This window comes from Rana temporaria, chromosome 5 (genome assembly GCF_905171775.1).
Source record: "Rana temporaria chromosome 5, aRanTem1.1, whole genome shotgun sequence".
NCBI lineage: Eukaryota > Metazoa > Chordata > Amphibia > Anura > Ranidae > Rana > Rana temporaria.
In genome coordinates, this window is record NC_053493.1 from 73,997,985 (window position 1) to 74,021,702 (window position 23,718).

The 23,718-nt window shown below is 43.9% G+C and overlaps 1 protein-coding gene across 2 annotated transcripts in view; it reads left to right on the top strand.

Annotated features, from left to right (window-relative positions):
- CNPY1 (canopy FGF signaling regulator 1) overlaps positions 1–23,718 on the top strand; it is a 184,790-nt gene that overhangs the window by 109,720 nt on the left and 51,352 nt on the right. For both annotated transcript variants that reach the window (XM_040352717.1, XM_040352718.1), the window contains exon 3: positions 11,732–11,847. In XM_040352717.1, the coding sequence (XP_040208651.1) occupies positions 11,732–11,847 (116 nt within the window). The remainder of the gene's footprint in view (positions 1–11,731; positions 11,848–23,718) is intronic.

The window sequence follows — 23,718 nt, forward strand, 5'->3', positions numbered from 1 at the left end:
CCATTTTCTGTTCACTTATGTTTGCATTTTGGGACTATTAGCATTTATTGCACATTATTGTCACTTATCACTTATTTTGTTATATATTAGTGGTTTATTACCTTGGATTATATGCGCTGATCACTATTTTATCAATATCACTGCAGGTATCTATTTTTTTTAAAGTGTATTTTGTGCGTGTACTTGAGAGAGGAGCCGGACTGCAGGAGTTGGGAGTAGGCAGGCCTCCCCCAGAGGCAATCTGCTACCTTTCTCCATGCCCCGAGTGGCAATGGTGGGTGTGTGAGGGGGTCCTCCCACACAGCCCGCCCTACCTGCTCCGCTTTGAAGCCCAACGGGGCAGAGGGACTCCCTATAAGGGAGTGAGAGGATCTAGCCCGCTCAACCAGTCCCGTTAGTCCTTTGCCTCTCTTTTTAGAGACCGTGTGGTCAAAGTGCGTGCATGTTAACCCAATTTTGAGTGCGTGTAAGTGTGGTGGTTTTTGTGGGAGGGGGGTGGGCCTACTGAGCGCAGGCTTACCTCGCATAGCACACCCACCGGGAGCCGGGCTGAGACCACCAAACTCAATTCACATGTAGCTGAGACCGGGATCCGAACCCCTAGCTGCAGAGGTGAATGGCTTGTCGGCGCAGTGCCAATCGCGTTGAGCCACCGCAGCTCCCACCCATATAGATTTAGCAGCATATTTAAATTTTATTTTATTAATCATTCACGGTTATTCTACACTTAAGTGGCGGCGCGGTAGCACTATTTATATATAGAGACCTCTCACATACTCAGTATGTGGATGAGGCTGGCTTCAACATGGCCAAGGGCCGAAGACGTGGCCATAATTTTATTGGCCACCGGGCCCCCGGTGGATGTCCCAGGCCAGCGAGGGGGCAATATAACTATGTGTGCTGCCATTTCTCAGAATGGTGTGGCCATTTAGATCTCCAGTCTTGGCCCATACAATACACAGAAGCTCCTCCTCTTCTTGGACTGCCTTCATTTGGATTTGATCCCTGAAAATGAGAGAGGTCTCATAGGGCCTCACCTACCACAATATATAATTGTATGGGACAATGTGAATTTCCACCGTGGCACGCTTATCAGGGCCTGGTTCACTGCTCATCCAAGGATGGATATGGTGTTCCTACCATCTTTCTCTCCTTTCCTTAATCCTATTGAGGAGTTTTTCTCCGCTTGGAGGTGGAGAGTGTATGAGCATCGGTCTCAAGATCAGAGGTCCCTGCTCCTTGCAATGGACTCCGCCTGTGAGGATATTACAGGAGATCAGTGTAGGGGATGGTTGGGACATGCACGCCGTTTCTTCCCTCGTTGCATCGCAAGGGAGGATATAAGCTGCGATGTTGATGAGAATCTGTGGCCAGACAGACTGCAGCGTGTGGATGGGCAGGAGGGCGAGGATGGTGGCCAGGAGAGGGAGGGTGAGGACGGTGGCCAGGAGAGGGAGGGTGAGCACAGCGACCAGTGAAGAGATGTTACAGTAGTTGTGAAACTCAAGCTTTATTTACAGCATTGTAGGCTAAATGTAATTTTCCTTGTTTTTTGTTTGTGTGTTTATATTTCCGTATATTATGCTGTATACATTTTCTTTTTATTCTGATGTATGGAAGTTACTTTGTGTGTGAATGATAATGGTTATAATCCTGTAAAGTAATTTTTCCTTGGCAGTATGAGAGCAATGTGTGATGTCAAACCTTGAGGGCGACTCTTACCCTAAAATCTTTTCCTTTTTTTTTTCAGTTTTATACACAACTGTATTCAGTTAGCTCAGGGGTGTCAAACTGGCAGCCCTCCAGCTGTTCCGAAACTACAAGTCCCATCATGCCTCTGCCTGTGAGAGTCATGCTTGTAACTGTTAGCCTTGCAGTGCCTCATGGGACTTGTAGTTTTGCAACAGCTGGAGGGCCGCCAGTTTGACACCCCTGAGTTAGCTAGACAAAAACTGTACAATAACCATTGTCAATGAAGGACTGGGCTAAGACTGAAAGGTGGACATGAGGGATATTTCAATGGCCCTCTGCCTTAGAGACAAAACATCTAAACATTTTGACTTGCAGTGCTTACACAATGCCAAAGGGACAAAGCATTTTGGGGGCACTGACTATTTGAATGAGAAAGAAATTTAGTTTTGACACATGAGTTAACTGTTTTGGGAAAGATATGAACTTTTGAAGGTGAACTATGGTGTTGTGCCGAACCATCCAGGTTATTTTGGCAAAAGCACCAAGAGAGTTGAGAACGTCTGGTCTGTTTCAAGAAATGAGCCAAAGCAATTGAGAAGAATCTTTGCCATTTTGGGGGCACTGACTCGTACACACGATCACTTTTTGTCTTGAAAAAAAATGTCATTTTTTATCATGAAAAAAAACGAAATTTTTCCAACTTCATCATTAAAAATGATGTTGCCCACACACCATCGTTTTTGAAAAATGATGAACAAAGCGACGGCACTCTAAAAGGGAAGTTTTATTCGCCTTGAGGCTGCTTTTAGCTGGTTACTTGTTCGTAAAAGACGATTCCTGCTTTTTTGTCTGTTACAGCGTGATGAATGTGCTTACTCCATTATGAATGGTAGTTTTACCTCCCGTCTCATAACTTGCTTCTGGGCATGTGCGGGTTTAAAACGTTGTTTTTGCCCACACGCGATCATTTTTTACGACACAAAAAATTACATTTTGAAAAATGACATAAAAAATTGAAGTTGGTCGTTTTTCAGAAGACGGAAAACGATGTAAAGCCCACACGCAATCATTTTAAATGACATTTTTAGAAATTTTTAGAAATTTTTTTTCATCACAAAAAGTGATCGTGTGTACGGGCATTAGAGTTTTGAGAATATCATTTCTGTTTCAAGAAATGAGCCAAAACAATGGAGAAAAACTGTAATAAACTGATCATGCTGTCTTGTTTATTTATTCTGTGTGTACCTACAGAAGACAATGGGCCACCCTCAAAGTAATTCTAGTCAGTAGTTTTTTTTTATCTTAATGCATTCAATCATTAAAAAAAAACAAAAAACTTCTGTGTGCAGCAACCCCCTTAATACTCACCTGAACCCCATTTCGATTGATGCACGATCGAGCGATGTTGCACGAGAAGTCTCGGCTATCCGGGACTCTCCCTCCTCAGTGGCTGAGACAGCAGCAGGGTGCCATTGACTTTCGCTGCTGTCAATTAAAGTCAATAAGCCAATGAGGAGAGAGAGGGGGTGTGGCCAAGCCCTGATTTGTTTGTCTGAATGGACAGACAGAGCAGTGGTTCAGGTGCCCCCATAGCGTGCCTGCTGTGGGGGGCACTGGGCAGGAGGGAGGGTCCAGGAGCGCTGGCGAGGGACCAGAGAAGAGGAGGATCGGGCTGCTCTGTGCAAAACCACTGCACAGAGCAGGCAAGTATAACATGTTTGTCATTTTTAAATGAAAAGAAATTAGACTTTAGTATCACTTTAAATGTACAACCTTTTTCTAATTGAGATTTTACTTGCCTTTAGTTATGTTTCTTGGTTTGCAACATTGTCGTACAAATGTTGTACTGCAAGATTTAGCATGTATCACCTTTCTTTTTAGTAGCCAGTATGCCAAAGCATGCACATTACCTAAAGGTGTCTTCACATGACAGCTATTATATAGAGGTTACTGGAGCAGAACTGGAAAATAGTATTGTGTGAGATGGCCTTTCCCATCGACAAGCAGAAAGGTCAGGACAAATCTCAAGGGATATATTTGTGGTCTTACCTGGCCTCAATCACTGGAAGACACGTCAGAGGGTAACACTTCCTGTCATGTCTCCACCTAAAACTGTGTAAACCCTTTGCAGGATAAATGCAGAAAATTAAGCTTATTCCTAAATCTTGTACAGGAAATGTATTATGCTATATTTTTATTCAGTGATTAGGAATGCGTAAACTGTGCACATTACGATAAAAAAATCTGCACAAAAAACAATAAGTAATATTATTTTAAAGATCAGAGAAATCTGTTCATGTTAGAGAAATGATTTAGGACAATAAAAAAGGTAAGTTGTTTCAGTTTTTTGGTAGATGCTGGGGGTTTTGAATCACCCCATAGCTTATATTTTAGCTATAGTTTATTAGTTTATATCTCCCAGGGATTATCAGCCTTCAGTTATGTGGAAACCATGTTACTGTCCTGCCCTCTGAATATAGCACTGCCTTTTTTTTAAAACCTTCATTCTGATTTGTTATCTAAATCAACACCACCAAAACATATTTTCAAAGCAGTATTCTACCCCCCAATTTTTTTTTTATATATTGCAGTTTACCCATCTATAGATGTCATGGCTGCATTAGTTAGCTTTTTTGGTGATCCGGCCAGTAACACACTCTCTGGTCTTATGGTGCCTCCAGTCTGGTTGGAGGAGTAATGGAGACACCTTTGAACAGCAGCAGTGTCGATGTGTGGAGAAGGTAGCATTCGATGCACTAGCAGATTTAGATAAACTTGCCTAACAAATAAGTCCACCAATGGTATATGATTTTATTGGAACCCACATGTGCCTCCTGGAGTAATTAATATCTAAGTTATGCAATTTAGCTACCTTTGTGGGCAGCCACAAAACTTGAACAATAAGTGAGACTTTCACCAATGAATTGCAGCAATAAAAAAATAACACATTGAGTTAAAAGATCTTGCAAAAGCTCAGGATCCTAACTCTAATGAGAAGATGCTCCAGTACTGTGCAGGAGCACTTTTTCGTGGGATTTGAGATCCTCAGCTGCTCCAAGTTCCCATGAGGAGACACAGTGATGGCAAAATTGTCAAAAGCCTGGGAGTAAAGTAAGTTTAATGTTTTTTTGTGGTTTCTTTTTTCTTGTAATACAGCATTACAGACCTAGCTTTTTTAGTCGAAAGACCACTATAAGTATGTACGTTGGAGCCACTGATCTAGCTAACCTTCACAGACTGTAATAAAACTTGCAAAGGCAGCAGTTAAAGTGTTTGTTACCCTAAAAAAAATGGATCCTGTTCCCTTTAAAGCATGTTAAACAGCACAGTGCTTGTGCTGTGTAATTTGGCCCTCTGTACCACATAAAATAGCTGTCTGATCCTGCCAGTTTCTGCCCTCCCCCTGTAATGTGCCCACGGTTTATAATAGCTGCTGAGCCCTGACACTATGGTCAGTTTACGTGCCTCCATCATCTGCAGCCCTCCTGTCCTCTTCCCCCCTGCCTGTCAGCTCTGTGTCAAGGCCTGCCCCTCCCCCTGAAATGACTGTGTTACTTTCAGGCACTCACCTGTTTTCATTAATGCAATGTGCCCAGTGTGTCTCTTTTATAAAAAAAATGCCTCTCTCCTCCTCCCGACTGATGTCAGGGGGGGATTCTCAGCCATTCCCGCTGTACCTATCAGGTCGCGAGACGAAGCAGCGACCGGTCACGTGAGCGCAGAGCGGCGTTCGGGAATACAGTATAGAACGGCATTTTTTTTTTTATAAAACGGATACACTGGGCACATTGCATTAAGGAAGACAGGTCTGAAAATTACACAGTGGGGAGGTCTGAATGTCTTAATGTCTTTAAATAGAACATTGTGTATTTTTTTTCTAATATTGCTTTGGTGTTTTATTATAAATTTTACATTTTTCTACTACTTCTAAAAAAAAAAAGAAAGAAAAGCCGATTTTTCCTTTAAAAGAAGATAATTTTTACCTAAGCGGAGGCCCGGCGTTTAAAAAAAATAAGTCAGCAGCTACAATTTTTAATAAGGACACTTACCTGTCCAGGGTGCCCGCGATGTCGGCAGACAAAGCCGAGCAATCGCTCGGGTCTCGGCTGCCCCGCTGCCATCCTCGGTGAGGGAATCAGGAAGTGAAGCGTTGCTGCTTCACTTCCCGGTTCTCTTCTGCACATGCGCAAGTCGCACGGTGCTATGTGAATGGGACACACACAAGTTCCCAGAAGACACCGCTCCCCATTTCCCAGCAGGCAGCGCGAGGAGGAGAAGAAAGAAGACCACCACGGATAAGGAAGTGGCAGATTAGGACGATCTGCCTAGTAACAGCCACTTCTGGACCTCCGCTTTATGTTTGATGCCTGGTCTACACCGCACTCTTTGAATCCTTCCACAGGCTGCTAAATTACTACAGGACACAGTAGTGAAATAGCAGCCACCAGAAATAATGACATCGCTAAGTGCAAACCAGGAATCCAACACTCCACAAAATACCAGGGGCCAGATTCACAGTGGAGATACGATGGTGTATCTGCTGATACGCCATCGTATCTCTGTTTCTATCTATGCGACTGATTCATAGAATCAGTTACGCATATATAGCCATAAGATCCGACAGGTGTAATTGTTTTACACTGTCGGATCTTAAGATGCAATACCGCGGCCGCCGCTGGGGGGAGTTCGCGTCGTAAACCAGCGTCGGGTATGCAAATTAGGAGTTACGGCGATTCCCAACGGTTTTTCGTGTTCGCTACGTCGCCGCTAGTCTAGTTTCCCGTCGCAAAGTTAGTCGTTTTTTTTGGTGCCTTAACTTTACACAGCAATCGTATTGCTGTATAAAGTATGGCCGTTGTTCCCGCGTCGAAATGTAAAAAATAACGTTGTTTGCGTAAGCCGTCCGGGAATATGGAATTACGCTACGCGCGTCGCCGTTCGAAAAAATGACGTCACGGCGCGCAATGTACGGCGGGAGTTCGGAAACGGAGCATGCGCGGTAGGTCCGGCGCGGGAGCGCGCCTAATTTAAATGGCACACGCCCATTTAAATTGGCCCGCCTTGCGCCGGAGGCCGCCGGCGTAGGTTTTCATCGCAAGTGCTTGGTGAATCAGGCACTTGCGATGAAAAATTGCGGCGGTGTAACGTATCTACGATACGTTACGCCGCCGCTGCCCTACGTGAATCTGGCCCCAGGTGCTTAAAATTCTTCTACAGCCATAGCTCTGTGAGTCTAGGTTCAGACTTATGCGTTTTTTTAGTGCAGTTTACATCAGTGGTGTATTTAGGTTTTGTGCTGCCCTAGGCCTGACTAAACTTGTGCACCCCCCACACATCCTATTGTTGTTTAAGAACCGCCCTAAAATTTTCGAGTGGGGACACTAGTTCTGAGGGGGGGGGACAATGGATTCCGTTAATTTGCATAATTTCCTCTCACTTCCTGATTGGCTATAGCAGGAAGTGAAGGGAAATCTCTGCAATGGGACAGGGATGGTACAAAAAAAAAAGTGTTGCCTTTAAGCACACATTTCTGATAATTTTATGGTGAGGACTAAGAAGATATAATGGTGTAGCAGAAAATATATAGCACAGTGAGGAAGGTTTTTTTTTATCCTCCATAAAAGACTGTGATTAGCCGTTTTTTAAGGAGCGGGTGGCCACTGCTGTAATTCTCATCAGCTGCTGTTCCCCGCTGACAGCTGAATGTAAAAAAAAGAAGGCAAAAAAAACAGTATAGACCCTTCAGGTCTTGTATGGATTTTAAGGACAAAATTGTATTTTTATTTGTGTTACCCCCCAGAATCCATGCCAGACCCTTATGCAAGCATGCAGGTCTGAAAAGGGGGAGCATTGCCCCCTTCTGAAACATACCAGGCCACATGCCCTCAACATGAGGGGGGCGCTTTGTTGATGGGGACAAGAGCCTCCTCCCCACAACCCTGGCCGGTGGTTGTGGTGGTCTGTGGGCGGGGGGCTAATTAGAATCTGAAAGCACTCTTTAACAAGGAGGCGCCCAGATCTGCCTCCCCTATGTGAATTAGTATGGGTTACCTAGTACCCCTACTCATTTACCAAAAAAAATAAAGTGTAATGTATAAAATTACAGTAGGCAGTTTTTGAAAATTCCTTTATTAAAACAGCATATAAAATGTCCCCGAAGTAAATCCATCATCAATCACAAAGACTGCCACCACTGCCAACCTGAAAAAAGAAATGGTCAATAGAGTTTCTGCCACCAGAGATAAAAGTATTTGTTCACAATAGAAAACATATCAAATGTTTAAACAGAGAAAATTTACCATTTCCAAATTGATGGCAGCATGTTTACCACAATGTAGCATCTCTTCTTCTTTTACCAACACTCTATAATTGTATGGGAACGGACAATTTCTGACCAGTTTCTGTCTTGCTGGAATATGCAAAGCCTTCCCTGAAAAATGATGTCATCTGGATGGGAGCATGTGCTGCTCTAAACCAGGTTATACAGTATCTTTCAGAATTGAAAGTGCCTGCTCAGATGTGCAAGCTGTCCATTCCATTTGCACTACTGCAGACCTATGAACTAAGCTGGTTCAAAAAGTCTGGTAACAATCAGGAAGGTTCCTCTCTACTGTACAGTTCGGAAGACGCAGCGCCCAGGGTTGTCAAAAAAGGGAAAATTTCGATTTGTCTGACCTCAGAACAGTTTTGACCCAAAGAAGTCGACAGCGTTTCTTGATCATGTTCAGATATGGCTTCTTTGCAGGTTAAAGCTTTACTGTGCATTTGTGGATTGATGATTGTAGATGATGAAGTCTTTGCAATTTTACATTGAGGATCATTATTCAAAAAATTTCCACAATTTATTACATTTATAGACAATTTTTAGATGCAGCTTTTCACAGATTGGTGAATCTCTGCCCATCTTTACTTCTGAAACACTTTGACTGTCTAAGATTCCCTTTTTATACCCAATCATGTTACTGACCTCTTGCCAGTTAACTTAATTTATTGCAAAATGTTTTTTTCAGCTCCTCCATGTTAATATTGCTTACTTTGCCATTTTTTTGCTGCCTTGGCACAATTTTTGTGTTTCTGCCATAAATTTCAAAATATTTTTTTCCTTAAAATGGGACATTTTCTCTGGTTAAACATTTGATATGTTTTCTATTGTGAATAAAATATGGGTTTATGAGATCAGCGAATTGTTGCATTTATGTAGATTTTACAGTGTCCCAACTTTTTTTCAAATGGGGGGGTTGTACCCAGCAATGTATTTTTGAGCATCCTGGGAGGTCCAAAAGGCAGGTTGTTGTAACATGCAAATACTAAATATACCTCCTTAAGTCAGTGGCTGGCCAGGCTCCTATGCCCAGCTATTGTTTATTGAGTCTGTTCATAATGTTTAATATTCAGTATCTAGTCACTGGAAAGGGTAAGCATGTCCATGGCTATAGGAAGTTTTATGGAGCTTGAAAAATACATGATAGGTACATGGGAGGTATGTGGGAGTTATGGGTGAATTTGCACTTTACTTAGTGGAAAGGTTTGTTTTGAAGCTATACCCTGGAACACAAAGGGGACAATTTGCTAAAGGCAAATAGGCTGTTCGCTTTGCAAGGAAATATTCCCCAGAGCTTAGTGAATGTGGTGACATTTTACCTTACAAAAAATACCCAACCATATGCAAGGAAAAAAACAAAAAACAAAAAAAAATGCATTTTTGCCAGCACAGGATTTGATGAAGTCAGCAGAGTTTCACATCTTCAGCCCCGGACCATATTGCTGGTCAATGACCAGGGCACTTTTTGCGATTCAGCACTGCGTCGCTTTAACTGACAATTGCGCGGTCCTGCGACGTGGCTCCCAAACAAAATTGGCGTCCTTTTTTCCCACAAATAGAGCTTTCTTTTGGTGGTATTTGATCACCTCTGCGGTTTTTATTTTTTTGCGCGATAAACAAAAATATAGCGACAATTTTGAAAAAAAATGAATATTTTTGACTTTTTGCTATAATAAACAGGGCTTTTTTTCAGGGGGAACTTGGGGGAACTCAGTTCCACCACCTTTGGCTCGGACCCTTTGGTGCCTGCTCACCACAATCACTTGTAAACACAGAAGTCTGGTTTTTGTGTTTACAAGTAAAAGCTCTACACTCTGTGTGTAACCCCCTGAACTCTGCACTCTGTATGTTATGCAATTCTGGTATTTAATGCCCCTTTAAGACCCTTCTACTGTTTGTGAAAACTGAACGGGGTCGTGGTTGAGTTCCTGCACCTATTTTCTGAGAAAAAAAGCTCTGATAATAAATATCCCCAAAAATATATAAAAAAAAGTTTTTTTGTCCTCAGTTTAGGCCGATATGTATTCTTCTACATATTTTTCGTAAAAAAATCGCAATAAGCGTTTATTGATTGGTTTGCGCAAAAGTTATAGGGGAAGTTTCACAAAAGCATTGCGCCGGCGTATCTCTTGATACTCCGGCGTAATTTTAAATTTCCCGCGTCGTATCTTTGTTTTGTATCCACAAAACAAGATACGACGGCATCTGGGATCGATCCGACAGGCGTACGTCTTAGTACGCCGTCAGATCTTAGATGCAATATTTCGGCGGCCGCTAGGTGGCGTTTCCGTCGATTTCCGCGTCGAGTATGTAAATTAGCTATTTACGGCGATCCACGAATGTACGTCCGGCCGGCACATTTTTTTTACGTCGTTTTCGTTCGGCTTTTTCCGGCGTATAGTTAAAGCTGCTATATGGTGGCGTACTCAATGTTAAGTATGGCCGTCGTTCCCGCGTACAATTTTGAAATTTTTACGTTGTTTGCGTAAGTCGTTCGCGAATAGGGATTTGCGTAGAATGACGTCACCGTCGTAAGCATTGGCTGGTTCCGGTTTAATTTCGAGCATGCGCACTGGGATACCCCCACGGACGGCGCATGCGCAGTTAAAAAAAACGTTGTTTACGTCGAGTCACAACGTATTATCATAAAACACGCCCCCATTACGTCCATTTGAATTCCGCGCCCTTACGCCGCCAGAGATACACTACGCCGCCGTAACTTACGGCGCAAATTCTTTGTGGATTCGAAAAAGAAAAATAAGTTGCGGCAGCGTAGTGTATCTTAGATACGCTGCGCACGGTGGGAAGATGCGCCCAGGTACGTGGATCTACCCCTCAGTGTCTACAAAATAGGGCATAGTTTTATGGCATTTTTATTAATATTTTTTTTTTTACTAGTAATGGCGGCGATCAGCGATTTTTATCGGTACTGCGACCTCGTGGCGGACACTTCGGACACTTTTGACACCTTTTTGGGATCATTGCCATTTTTAAAGCGATCAGTGCTATAAAAATGCATTGATTACTATAAAAATGCCACTGGCAAGGAAGGGGTTAACACTAGGGGGTGAGGAAGGGGTTAATTATGTTCCCTGTGTGTGTTCTAACTGAAGGGGGGTGGGTCTGACTTGGGGAAATTACAGATTACTGTTCATACATTGTATGAACAGACGATCAGGCGTTTCTCCCCCTGACAGGACCAGGAGCTGCTGTGTATAAATTAACCCCAAAGTGTTACCAGAAGATGAGGGAAGATCTCCCCAAAGCAGTCACAAGCACCAGTAAAAACCTCTTCATTTAACTATTTTTTTTATTTTTTGCTGTTAATGTGCTATTGGAGACCTTTTCCCTTCCCCTTTCTTCCCATCCCATTCCTTCTCTTTTCTTCCCTTCCTCCGGTTACAGGAGAGCAGGAAATTTTCTCAAAGGGAACATTGCAATAAAACCTTTATAGAGCTTCTAATCTGCGTACTACTCAAATCTAAAGTTTATGTTTTTATATGAAGTTTGGCTTTAAATAATTATGCATGAATACATAACATATATTAAATTCACTATTAATATATAAAGTGCGTAATAATACCAATACAAACTTCTAACAAAAAAACGAACAATACAAAAAAAACGAACACCAGAGTCCCTTTAAGAGAACAGCAGTTCACCTTTTCTTTGAAATAATCCTTACACAGTATTCTGTTCTTTTCCCCTCCTTTGCAGCCTGCAGGGCACTGGTAGATGAGCTGCAGCATGAAATTAGGAAAGTGAACCCGAGTAAGACAATTGACGTGGGGTCATTCAGGATAAGTCCGGATGGAACACAGGTACAGAATAAGGTAAGAGGAAAAAAAGAAGTGTCTGAATTGAAAATGCTGCTAATATTAACAAGCCAGGGGTTTGGGCATAATCCTAGAGCCTTCATGATTGGATTTACTCCCGCTGGGAGCTGACATAACCTTAAACTTCCTTTTCACATATGTTATGTAACTCCTGTGTTCCTGGTAACCGTTTTGAACTGTCTTTTATTTCACTTTCTGAAGCATTAGGAAATGTATTGAAGACTATTGTTTTTTTGCTTTGTTTGATTTTCATGCATATTAGGGGATATCAGGATAGTCGACACAATGCACCAGTTTAATGTATAATTGCATAGAAATAAAGGCTAATTGAAATCTGCAAATGAAGGCCCTTTAGGATTCCTTTAGGGAATCTTTCAAGGCCACTGAAGTCAAATTCTTTTTTTTTTTGTAGATTAATGTTATGCGTATGATCTGCTATGTTCATCTCCTCACTTCTTTGCCAAATCTAAAACAGGATGGCTGGCGTAATCCACATAAATTAGTCTTTTTCTTTTTTCATAGATGTTTGGTGGGATTATTTTAGCTGTTTTGCTGTACAAAAAAAATGAAGGAGTCCTTTCTTACGTATGTGTTTATCAAGCCCCTCTTGATATAGAACATGTAAGAAAATATAACAGTCCCACATCCTGCAGGATTCAAATGTTCAAGTTACTATCCAGTATATCTTGCTGATCGGTATGTTTTCTCGCTCATCAGCAGTAAATCAGTTTTCCTGATCTGAGGGAATGGGTTTTAAGGAAACAATAACCAATCGGTCAGTGATGTTTAATTTATGTTCTATTTTTTTATGCCTTAATGTGATATTTACTGTATGCTATACTCTTTAAGAGTGTATTTTACTTTTCAATACCATGTCATTTCAGTTATTGCTTAAAATGTAAATAACTTCTGTATTTCTGCTTGCTTATACAAATTGGATGGTTTTGTGAATGGATTTATGAAGTAATTCATTGACTGTCCACCACTTGTGTCTTGCAGCCCGATTGCTGTAACAGCTTTGCAATCGGTGTAACAGCTTTGAGAATAAATTGTTATGTAGTCAAACTTATTTCAAAACAGTAGACACCAATAGCTACCTTTCATTAGAAAGCTGCAATTTCAAACCCTTGCTCTATAATATACCTAAAGCCCAGTTGATACGTATAAAGAGGAATTGCACGAAGGAAGAGGACTTTAATATACAGGCAGAACTGATCGATGAAATGTTTAAAGAGAAGGGGTATGAGGAATCATGGATCCATGAACAAATACAACATGTACAGGAGATGGATAGAAAGGCCATGCTTCATGATAAAGAAAAAAGGTACATAACCAGGATGCGCCATGTCTTATACTTAATTATAACATACAACACAAGGAAGTGGTGAAACTTCTACAAAGACATTGGCACATTCCTAGGCATGATAAAGATCTGAAAAATACACTCCCAGATAAACCTAATATAATATATAAGAGAGCACCTACTCTCAGGAACATGATAGTTAAGTCCATAGTTGTCCCACCACCCAAACCTGGTTACACATTCTTTAAGGGGAAAGGGTTTTATCCTTGTAGAAATTGCTATGCATGCTGGCATGCCCAAAAATTTCAGGGCAAGAGAACAGATTTTGTCTCTACCAATACTGGTCCAACTTATAACATACGAGATTTCATAGGATGTCATATGGAAGGGGTAGTATATATACTACAATGCAGCTGTAACCTACAATACGTAGGTAGAACAAAAAGAGCATTAAAAGTAAGAGTACAAGAACATATACAAAATATTGTAAAAGGATTCCCCGAAGCACAATGTTTCAAAACATTTTGCATTAAAACACAACTGGGATCCTTCACAACTTCAATTCTGGGGCATAGAAAAATATAAAAGCTGCTGGAGAGGTAGCCATAAGATAAGAACCATAAGTCAAAAAGAATCCAGATGGATTCATACGTTAAGAACACTCACACCTGGAGGAATGAACGTGGAGTTTGATTTAAATTGCTTTCTTAGCAATTTCTGAACCCACATGATCATCCTACATGATAGTCCAATCACCCTATGAATGGATAGTTTTATTTTAGTATATATTTAATCTCATATGTCTGAATTGGTTAATATGTCATACATATATGCTTTTAGTTATACCATAGTGAATGTTTGGTTTCATATATTTTATTTATGCCCGGTACTGGACATTGTGTATTATTATATGATTTATCCATTGCATTCTGGACACTTGTGATTACGGCGTTTTTTATAAATTTTAGCCTTACGCTTTTTCAGGCATATTCAGCCTATTATTTTAAACATATTTTTACCTTGTTTTTGTTTTTATTTCATGTTTTTGGAACTCATATTGGGCAATATGGCTGTTATGATATAACAGCACCACTCTCATTAACATATTGCTTACATAGTTTTAACATATTTTCAACATATGGATATCTTCCATGTTCACCATTGCGTTTTTTTAAATGTTTGGCTAGTTATGTGATCCAGCAGAGTTACCTATTAAACTCCACACATATATGGGGAATGTCGGATCAGTGTGCTTTTTTATGCACAAGATATTTAGCCGTAACACATCCATCCTTACTTGGACTTCTAGAAAATGGCCGCCGCTAATTTGATTTAGGCTACCACATTATGGTGGTGTTTATAATCTAAAAGCGGGCTTCAAGAAAATGGCGGCCACGCGATTTCCGGTTAACATACTACATAAACAAAGCCTCCACAACCAATCAGGTTCCCCTGATGAAGTCACGAGGTGCGTGACGTAACGATGTAGGGCACGCGAGGCTGACGCAAACCGGAAGTGACCGGAACGGATGTGAGAAGGCGTCTGGAACGCTGATCTTTTCATTTTGCTTAGCTTAAAGATATCTTTTTTTAATGTAAGAGTCCAATTGTTTTAGCTAATAAATTTGCATACTTTACAATGATACACTATTGGAGGCCTCTTTTCTCCTCTTCCCCTCCCTCTATTATCAAGGCCCAGCTTGAGCTTTACACTCCCTTTTGAGGCAAAAAATATTATACGCTCATATGCATAATTACTAAACCGCATATTTTTTTTTTAAGCAAGTTCTTTCTAAATCCCACGATAACTCACGCAGACCTCCGCAATGTCTCCTGGGAACAATGACAAAAGCTCTCAGGAGACATTGCGGCATCGAGGAAGTGACGGAATATCCGCACACTACCCGATGAATACATTTACAGGAAGCGGCCAGTAACATAAAGGATTACTAAGGTTCGCCTGCCCCTGACAGTGACTCGAGCTGGGCATCGCCGCTTAGTGAAGGATTGGCTCGGGCGGCTCGGCTGCTCTTGGCTGCTCTAGTCCTGCAAATGGAATGCATTCCTGCTGTGAAAAAAGTGCAGGGACTCCGTTCCCACGCGTTCCTGCAGGACTTGAGCCCTGTATGTATTATACATAAATACTATATTTAGTTATTACTTACAATAATTATACATTTTTGATGTTTTTATTGAATTAGTTGATTTCCAATTTAGTTTTCTTTCCATAGTGACTATATATTAACCACTTAACACCCGGATCAATATGCAGGTAAAGGACCAGGCCCCTTTTTGCGATTCGGCACTGTTGTTTTAACTGACAATTGGGCGGTCGTGCGATGTGGCCTCCAAACAAAATTTATGTCCTTTTTTTCCCCCACAAATAGAGCTTTCTTTTGGTGGTATTTGATCACCTCTGCGGTTTTTATTTTTTGCGCTATAAACAAAAATAAAGCGACAATTTAAAAAAAATGCAATATTTCTCTTATCGTCCATGGACGGACACAGCTCCTTAAATCTTGACAAGTGGGTTATGTTAAATAGTTAAATACATGTTACATTAACAGAGTTGAACAGCCCCGCCCAGGGGGCGGTCGCCCTCCAGACATAACCCTCCTCACTGCAGCTTGCAGCCTCAGTTTCGTTCTGCCTAGCAAAGGAGAAGGACGTATGGCTCCCTTTGGGCCCAGCGCCCTGAGGAGAAATTTTATTTTACTTTACTTTTTCTTGAAGAATCTTCTTTCAACTGTTGGCTGAGAGACAGGCTGGATAATATAGATCCTTGTAGTCTACTCAGTCCGACCAGCAAGCGTGGGCACACCTTTGCAAGGAGGCTTGGTCTGCCACGCCATACCTCATGACTCCTGAAGTGGCCGGTGAGCTTTGCTCCGAGGTCCACATATGACTGGGCTGTGGTGTTGTCTCACTCACAGTGGACCGGGCCGACAGCTACCTCCATTTCGGTTGTAGTTCTGTCAGGAATGCGTCAGCGAGTCCTCGCTTGGACGGGTAAGTACAGTCCCTCCTGCTTCGGTGGGTTGGTACGGCTGGGCATTCCTGGGGTTCGGGGGTCCCTTCCCCTTACTTCCCTGCTCCTTTCCCTTGCTGCATTGCTAACATTGCCGCTGTCAGGAGGGAGGGGGCCTTCCTGAGGGGACTGTGTTATCTGGCCTGTGCTTTTTCTTTTTTGTATTGGGCTTTCCTGTGAGGTAAAAAGCCCTGTGATGAGCACAGATGTTTGTGATTATACTTCAGCAGACGCTGACTGATTGGTGACACCTGTAACGGTTTTGCTTTTTATGCTGTATCTGTGTCTTATCCTTAAATAAAACAGCCCTAGGAGGCTTTTCCTGTTTAAACACAGGTCCCTGCAAAAGTTACCTCACGGTTCTTTTCCTCACAGGCAGCGCTGGGCAGTCTCCTCCTGAGGGAGTCCCTTGGTTACCCCTGGTCAGCGCAGCAAGTGGGTGAGAGGCCCTGAATAGGGCTCTAGGAGCTTTTGTCTATTTGTATGGACAGGTGTGCATATTATAATACACACTATATGTAAATATTGGAGTCAGTATCTGGGTCCTTCCCCACATGCTGGTGGTGGCAGCAGGTGTTAGCACCTGGGATTCACACAGAGTTTATATTGTTAGTCCTGGACACAGTTTGTGCCAGGGTGGGGGTGGACTGCGGGCGGGCGGTAAAAGAGTGCCCCCTTCCCTGTTATCCCCTGGGGAATGCTCTGTTATGGAGCCATGGACTAGGTACCTAGTTAAAAAAAAAAAAAAAAAGGCAGAATAAGGCATTTATGGGTGCGCTTTTTACTGCTGCAAGGGACTCTCCTAAGCTGCATAGTGCAGCTGGGTTTCCGCCGAGGGCTCGGTCTTTTTTGGATCACACAAATCGGACCGCTGTGTAGGTTTTTTCCTTCTGTGCCCTTCTTTGATAATTTCTGAAATGCGGAATGAGAAAAGCCACTGAGGGCTTTTGTAGTCCCTCACCGCCGGGCGGGAACCCCCGCTTGTATGGATCTGACTGATAGAAGATCCGAAGTACTGACCCGTTCCATGTTTACCATGCTGGGGTCTGGCTTGCGGCCTATTGTGGCCACTACACTGGGGTCTCAGTGGTCGCTGGCGCTATTTTTTGGGAGGTTTTTCAATTACATTGAAAACTCCCATTGGCGCCCATTTTGTCGTAGCCACGCTATGGCGCAGCTTACATTGTGCTGGCCATTTTCCTGTGGCCGCGTTCTGAACGCTCGGCGGCCATCTTGGAGTAGTCCTGACCCCTAGTGCTGTATACAACTCACAGAGTGAGCATTTTGCACCAGACAGTGGAGGAGCACCGACTCTCTCCTGAGGTTATTAGCCTAGCGGACCAGCTGGTCCTGGGCCTCATATAGGTCTGTGATGCTTCATTGAATGCTGCGCCCTTGTTATCCAGGGCGTCTGTTTCAGAATGGTTTTATGCACACGGTGGTGTAGTGCTTAACTCCATTACTTGGCAGCAAAAGAGTCATTGGTTCGAATCTGCACACTGACGCCAATCTGCACACTGACGCCAATCTGCCTGGAGCTTGCATTGTCGCTCCCTGTGTCTGCGTGGGTTTCCTCCGGGTACTCCGGTTTCCTCCAAAGACATGTGTGCATACACCTACATAATATACATACACACTATGTGTGTGTATTATTTAGGGGCAACCCTCCCAGGCCGTCAAAGGCCCAGCTGGGGGACTAATCTGTCCCTGGGTGCATAAGCCGATCACGCCGGCACCCAAATCCTGCCAATGTATATAGTCTTCCCTCCCTGTCTCTAGGTGGGAGGGGCGGCTTGCAGGTTCACAATTCAGTGAAACCTCCCTGCTCTCCGACTAGTGGGTCTGCGAGGTGGTCTCTTCGGAGTACTAGATAGGGTTTCCTCCTATCCACAGAACAAAGTTCTGTCCTTGTGTCTTCCCCTCCCGGCCCGTCGGTCTGCCTTGGGCAGTGTGGGATTTGCTAAGCTGCAAGGTAATTTTACCTTTCCTGCAGGACGAGAGTTTTGGGGTTTTCTATGGGCCTCAGGCCCTAAATACCTTTGTGAACGTCGGGTAGTTCCGCATGGAATCCATTTGTTCGGTGGTAGCTGCGCTTCATCCGGGGGATGTCCTGACGTCCTCGGACATCAGGGACGCATACATGCATGTCCCGTTTTGCACATGTCACAGTGTTTTTTTCTGTGCTTCGTGATGAGAGAAGGGTCTCTGTCAGCCTGTGGCCCTCCCTTTTGATCTGGCGTCAGCACCATGGGTTTTCAGCTAGGAGCTCGCACTTATTTGAATTTTGTTGGGACAGCGAGGCTTTGCCTCATTGGCTACTTTGACGACTTTCTTCTGAGAGCAGCTTTTGTCTCCGACCTAGTGGATGGGTTATTCCCATTCAGACCCTCCGAAGATTCGGGTGGATGTTGAACGTTTAGGCCAGAAAGTGTAGCTCAGTGGCAGCAAGCCTGCCCTCCATGTGTGCGACCCAGGGTTCAAATTATGGGCATGCTAGGTTCCGACTCAGCGTTGGAGTATCTAGTGTTGATCCAGACTCCTCAGTGGCAAAGGTCCTTCTTCCCCTGGAGAAATTTCAGACTCTTCGGTCTGCGGAGAAGGTATTGGCATCACGCAATCGGTCTTCTCTCCGGGCGCCTGCTGGTTCAGGGTCTGTGGGTAGCCTCCTTCAAGGTGGTACTGTATGCCCAGTTCTACACCCTGGTTTTCCAGTGGAACTACTGTCCAGGTGGTAAAAATCTCTTGTCTCTGAAATCATTAGATTCCTGTGCGCCACCTAGTCAGAGTCTCTCTGAGTTGGTGACAGAGATTCCCGACTCTTCGGTCCGGGAAGTTGTTCCTTCCTTCCAGTGGTCGGTGTTTACGACGGATGCCAGCTCACGGGTTGTGAACCTGGAGGTTCACAAAACTGGGGGGTCCAGTCGGCCCTGAGTCGCTGGACTTGCGTGGACCTATGACCACACCTCCTTGAATGTGTCTGGTCTCGGTAGCTACCCAGGGTCGGGCCTGGCTAGTGCCTGGTGGGAGACCGCCTGGGAATACCAGGTGCTGTCTACTGTTCATTGTCCTACTATTTTAGGCGATCAGGCTATGCTTCTCCTTGTGGTCGACCGATCTGGTTTCAGCCGGACAACGCCACGGCCGTGGCTTCAGTCTACCATCAGGTATGCCGGCAGGCGGACTACTGGAGTCGCCAGATGCTGGACCAGGGCGACTGGTCTTTGTGCTTGGGGTGTTTCGGCTCCCTTGCAGGAGGTGAGCCTCACATGGCATGGATCTCCTGGCAGCTTGTCTCCGCCGCAAGGGTGTCAGTTAGTGGCCAGGTCTAGTGATCTTGTACAGACGCGTCAGTCGCGCTGGTGGCCCTGTGTTGTCTGTATCGGTGATTTTTTGCCATTCCTCCATGGTAGTTGCTTCCTCGGCCGCTCCGCAGAGTGGATGCTGAGGAGATCCCGATGATTCTAATTGCTACAGATTAATCTCGGCGTCCTTGGTACGCTGATATCGGGCGCCTGGTAGCGGAGGCACCCTGGCGATTGCCAGGGCAGGAGGTTCCTGTCTCAAGGTCCCATACTTCCTCCTGTTGTACAGTCACTGACTTGCTTAACATGGTTATTGGAAGCCAGACTTTAGGTGACCAGGGTCTGTCTGACTCGGTCATCTCAACAGGGCACCGTAGTCTTCTTCCGGAGGATCTACCGTCGCACCTCTCTTGGTGCGAAGGGATGGAGTGACGTCCACGGGCGTACTCTCTGTGTCCAGGGTCCTGCTGTTTTTAAAGCTTGGATTGGATCTAAAAATTGCTTAAAGCACCGTTTGGGGGCAGATTTTAGCCTTGGCTGTGTTCTTTTAGTGGCCTTTTTGCGGCCCGTTCCCTGGTGGGTCCCCTTTTTTTGTGTGCAAGGGGTTTGTCATATACTTTCCCCTCTTGGCCCATCTCTTCCCCCATGAGTTTTGACTCTGGTGCTCTCGGTTCTTCAGGAACCTTCCTTTTGGAAACATCAGAGAGATTTTCTCTTGACACTATCTCAGAAGGTGGCCCCTTTAGTGGCCTTTACCTCTGTTAGAGGGGTTTCTGAGTTGGCGGTCTTGTCTTGCAAGCCGCCATGCTTGAAAGGATTAGGTGATGGTGCGCCCGCGACCTTCCCTTCTTCCGAAGGAGGTTTCGGCCTTTCATACTTTAGGCGTGGTACGCGCTTTGCGGGTATACCAGCCTACTACGGCTCCATTTCGGAGCTTCTGACTCTCTTTTGTGTCGGTGTCTGGTCCACAAAAGGGCCTGGCGGTCTCGTCGACCACCATTTCTCGGTGGATCGGGCAGGCCGTCATACAGGCCTATGCTCCTAAGGGCGGGCCCCCCTTTCCGGTCACGGCACTTTCGACCAGGGCAATTGGTGCTTCCTGGGGTTTTTTTTTTTTTTTTCCGACATCATGCGTCGGTCTCACAGGTGTGCGAGGCGGCGATTTGCTCGTCCGTTCACGCTTTTTCCAGAATTTACATGGTTGCTGTGAGTGCATCTTATGATGTTTTTTTCAGCCGCTAGTTTTTGCCGGCGGCTGTTTAAAGTTGCACCTCCTCCGTTGAGGAGCTCTGCTTGTTTTGGGGTGAAGTTAAAATTGTTTTTACTGATATATTTCCCACCCCTCGTTTTTTGACACTGCTTGGGGACGTCCCACTTGTCAAGATTTAAGGAGCTGTGTCCGTCCATGGACGATAAGAGAAAATAGGATTTTTTGTACTCACCGTAAAATCCTTTTCTCTGAAGTCCATGGACGGACACAGCTCCCACCCCTCCTTTTTAGGTTTGTACTGCTTGTTACGAACTGAGGCTGCAAGCTGCAGTGAGGAGGGTTATGTCTGGAGGGACCGCCCCCTGGGCGGGGCTGTTCAACTCTGTTAATGTAACATGTATTTAACTATTTAACATGTTTCTGCCTAGTCCTCTCCTGTAAACAGGGAACATAACCCACTTGTCAAGATTTAAGGAGCTGTGTCCGTCCATGGACTTCAGAGAAAAGGATTTTACGGTGAGTACAAAAAATCCTATTTTTCCTCAGTTTAGGCCGATACGTATTCTTCTACCTATTTTTGGTAAAAAAAAAACGCAATAAGCGTTTATTGATTGGTTTGCGCAAAAGTTATAGCGTCTACAAAATAGGGGATAGTTTTATGGCATTTTTATTAATATTTTTTTTTAGTAGTTATGGCGGCGATCGGCGATTTTTATCGTGACTGCGACATTATGGCGGACACATCGGACACTTTTGATACTATTTTGGGGCCATTGTCATTTTTACAACGAAAAGTGCTATAAAAATGCACTGATTATGGTGAAAATGACACTGGCAGTAAGGGGTTAACCTGTAGGGGGCGCTGAACGGGTTAAGTGTTTCCTAGGGAGTGATTACTACTGTGTGGGGGCGTGGCTTTGCGTGCGACGTCACTGATCGTCGTTCCCTATGACGGGGAACAGACGATCAGTGACACTCACACTAGGAAGAACGGGGAAAGGTTTGTTTACACTTACCTCTCCCGGTTCTTCAGCTCTGTGACCCGATCGCGGGACACCGGCGGCGATCTTGTCCGCGGATCCCATGGGCGTGGTTACAGAGCTCAGGACCAGGTGGGGGCGTGCTCGTGCTGCGCCGGTGCGCAGGCGCCGAATAGAGCCGAGCTTCCTTCGGGAAGTCGTGACGCGCTGTGTGCGCCATCGTTTAGCATGTCAATCAATTGGCATGACAATAGGAACGCCCACTCCCGCGGGATTCCCTACCCGGAAGCCGCGGTGAATTCCACGGGTAAACGATATCTACGAAAAAAAATAAAATAAAGGTCAGTGTCATTTTATATGCAGCACGGTGCTGGATGTAGTGTTAGAAATTTTTTATAGGGTGAACCTCCACTTTAACTTAACATTTCATTTTCGAGTTGATTACCTGTTTATGTAAAATATCTAATCTTCAGATATGTATAATTCCATCCAATTTATTATCATATACTTAACTAATATTACCATTTGTTGTAACTATTTATTACTAATTGTAACTGTCTTTATTATTTAATATTCAATAAACAAAATTGACAAGAAAAATTAACTGCAGCCAGAATGCAATATAACTCTCATAAGGCCATAAAAACCTCTTAAAGAGACCATTTTTTGTATGACAAAATGCAAATAATGGTGATTCTCATTTTACATGGTTTCCCCTAACTGTGAGGGATGGTCTTTCTTTCAGTGCCCATGTCACTTCCTGTTGACATGGAGGCTACCCATTAGCTGTCAAAAGTATCCATCAAATGGTCATCAGAGAGTCTTCTAGTCTGACAGGGTCAACATGATGATGTCATGGCACTTAACGCAGAGACAATGATTTTTGTTTTGGTCTGCCCTGGTGCAAGTATTTGGCTTAAAGGTGCCACAGAGAGCACCAGAAAAGAGGAATGACACTCAAGCTCTGTTATTTGTACACATTACGGTATGATGTTCTATGGCCATTTTTCTCCCCAGTTGTCCGGTCAGGACAGCTCCTAAGATGTGTGGCTCTAATCGGTAGTCTGGGGATCTGCCAGGGTCACGCTACGTACGTCATCTCCGGCCCTGCTGTTTGTTGGTTCCTGTGAGGTGGAAAGCACACCAAGGACAGAGTGCGGTGGGAGGCGGTGGGAGCACGGCAGATTCCCAGACTACCGATTATAGCCAGCAGCCCCAGTGCTGGGATAGGCACTTTTAAATATGAGTAGCCATTTGGCTAAGTTTTATCTTTGCTAATTTTTTAATAAACAAAATCACGCTATGGATGTTTCCATTGTTATTTCATATCCGGCTGAGACCTTTAAGGAGAAAGTCGCCTAATATCTCCGTTTCATCCTATGTGAGCAGGCATTATCCTGCATTAGCTCTTATTGACTCTCTTTTTGAGTAAAGGAGTCAATGTGCTCTGGTAAGCAGATTACTTATCCAGTCACTTTGGGTGTTTATTCAAGTTTGGTGAAGGATCAATTCTCTATCAGTATATCACAGCAAGCACGGAATGGACTTTTGGTGTTTTATGGACTTTGATTTCTTATCATAATATTTTTTTGTGCTTAAGATTGGGACTGAATAATATTTGCACTAATTTATATTTCACAATATTTTTTAATCATATGTTGTTTGATAATGTTTTGTGCACATGTGTTTATTTGATAAGGATTAATGACTTCAGGAGTGCAGTCCTATGATTTTCATTGTTATTTTTATTAATTATTAGCGCCCTCTATCTTTTACCCACATCAGCATTATGATTGTCCTCAAAAGGGCCGGTTGTATCTGTAAGATTAGATGTCCAGCGCATCCCCTCCCCTTACATTAGATGTCAAGAACCACCCCACCATCAGAAGTTGAGTCCCCTACTCTCCCTTACATCACAATGCATCCCCTTTCCTTATGCTGCTGCTGGGAAGAAGCTGGATGCATTGCTTGAAAGCAGAAGGAGGGGTGGAGCTCTTCTGCAGCAGCAGTAAAGGTGCAATGGCCACATGAAATGGCTTGGGGGG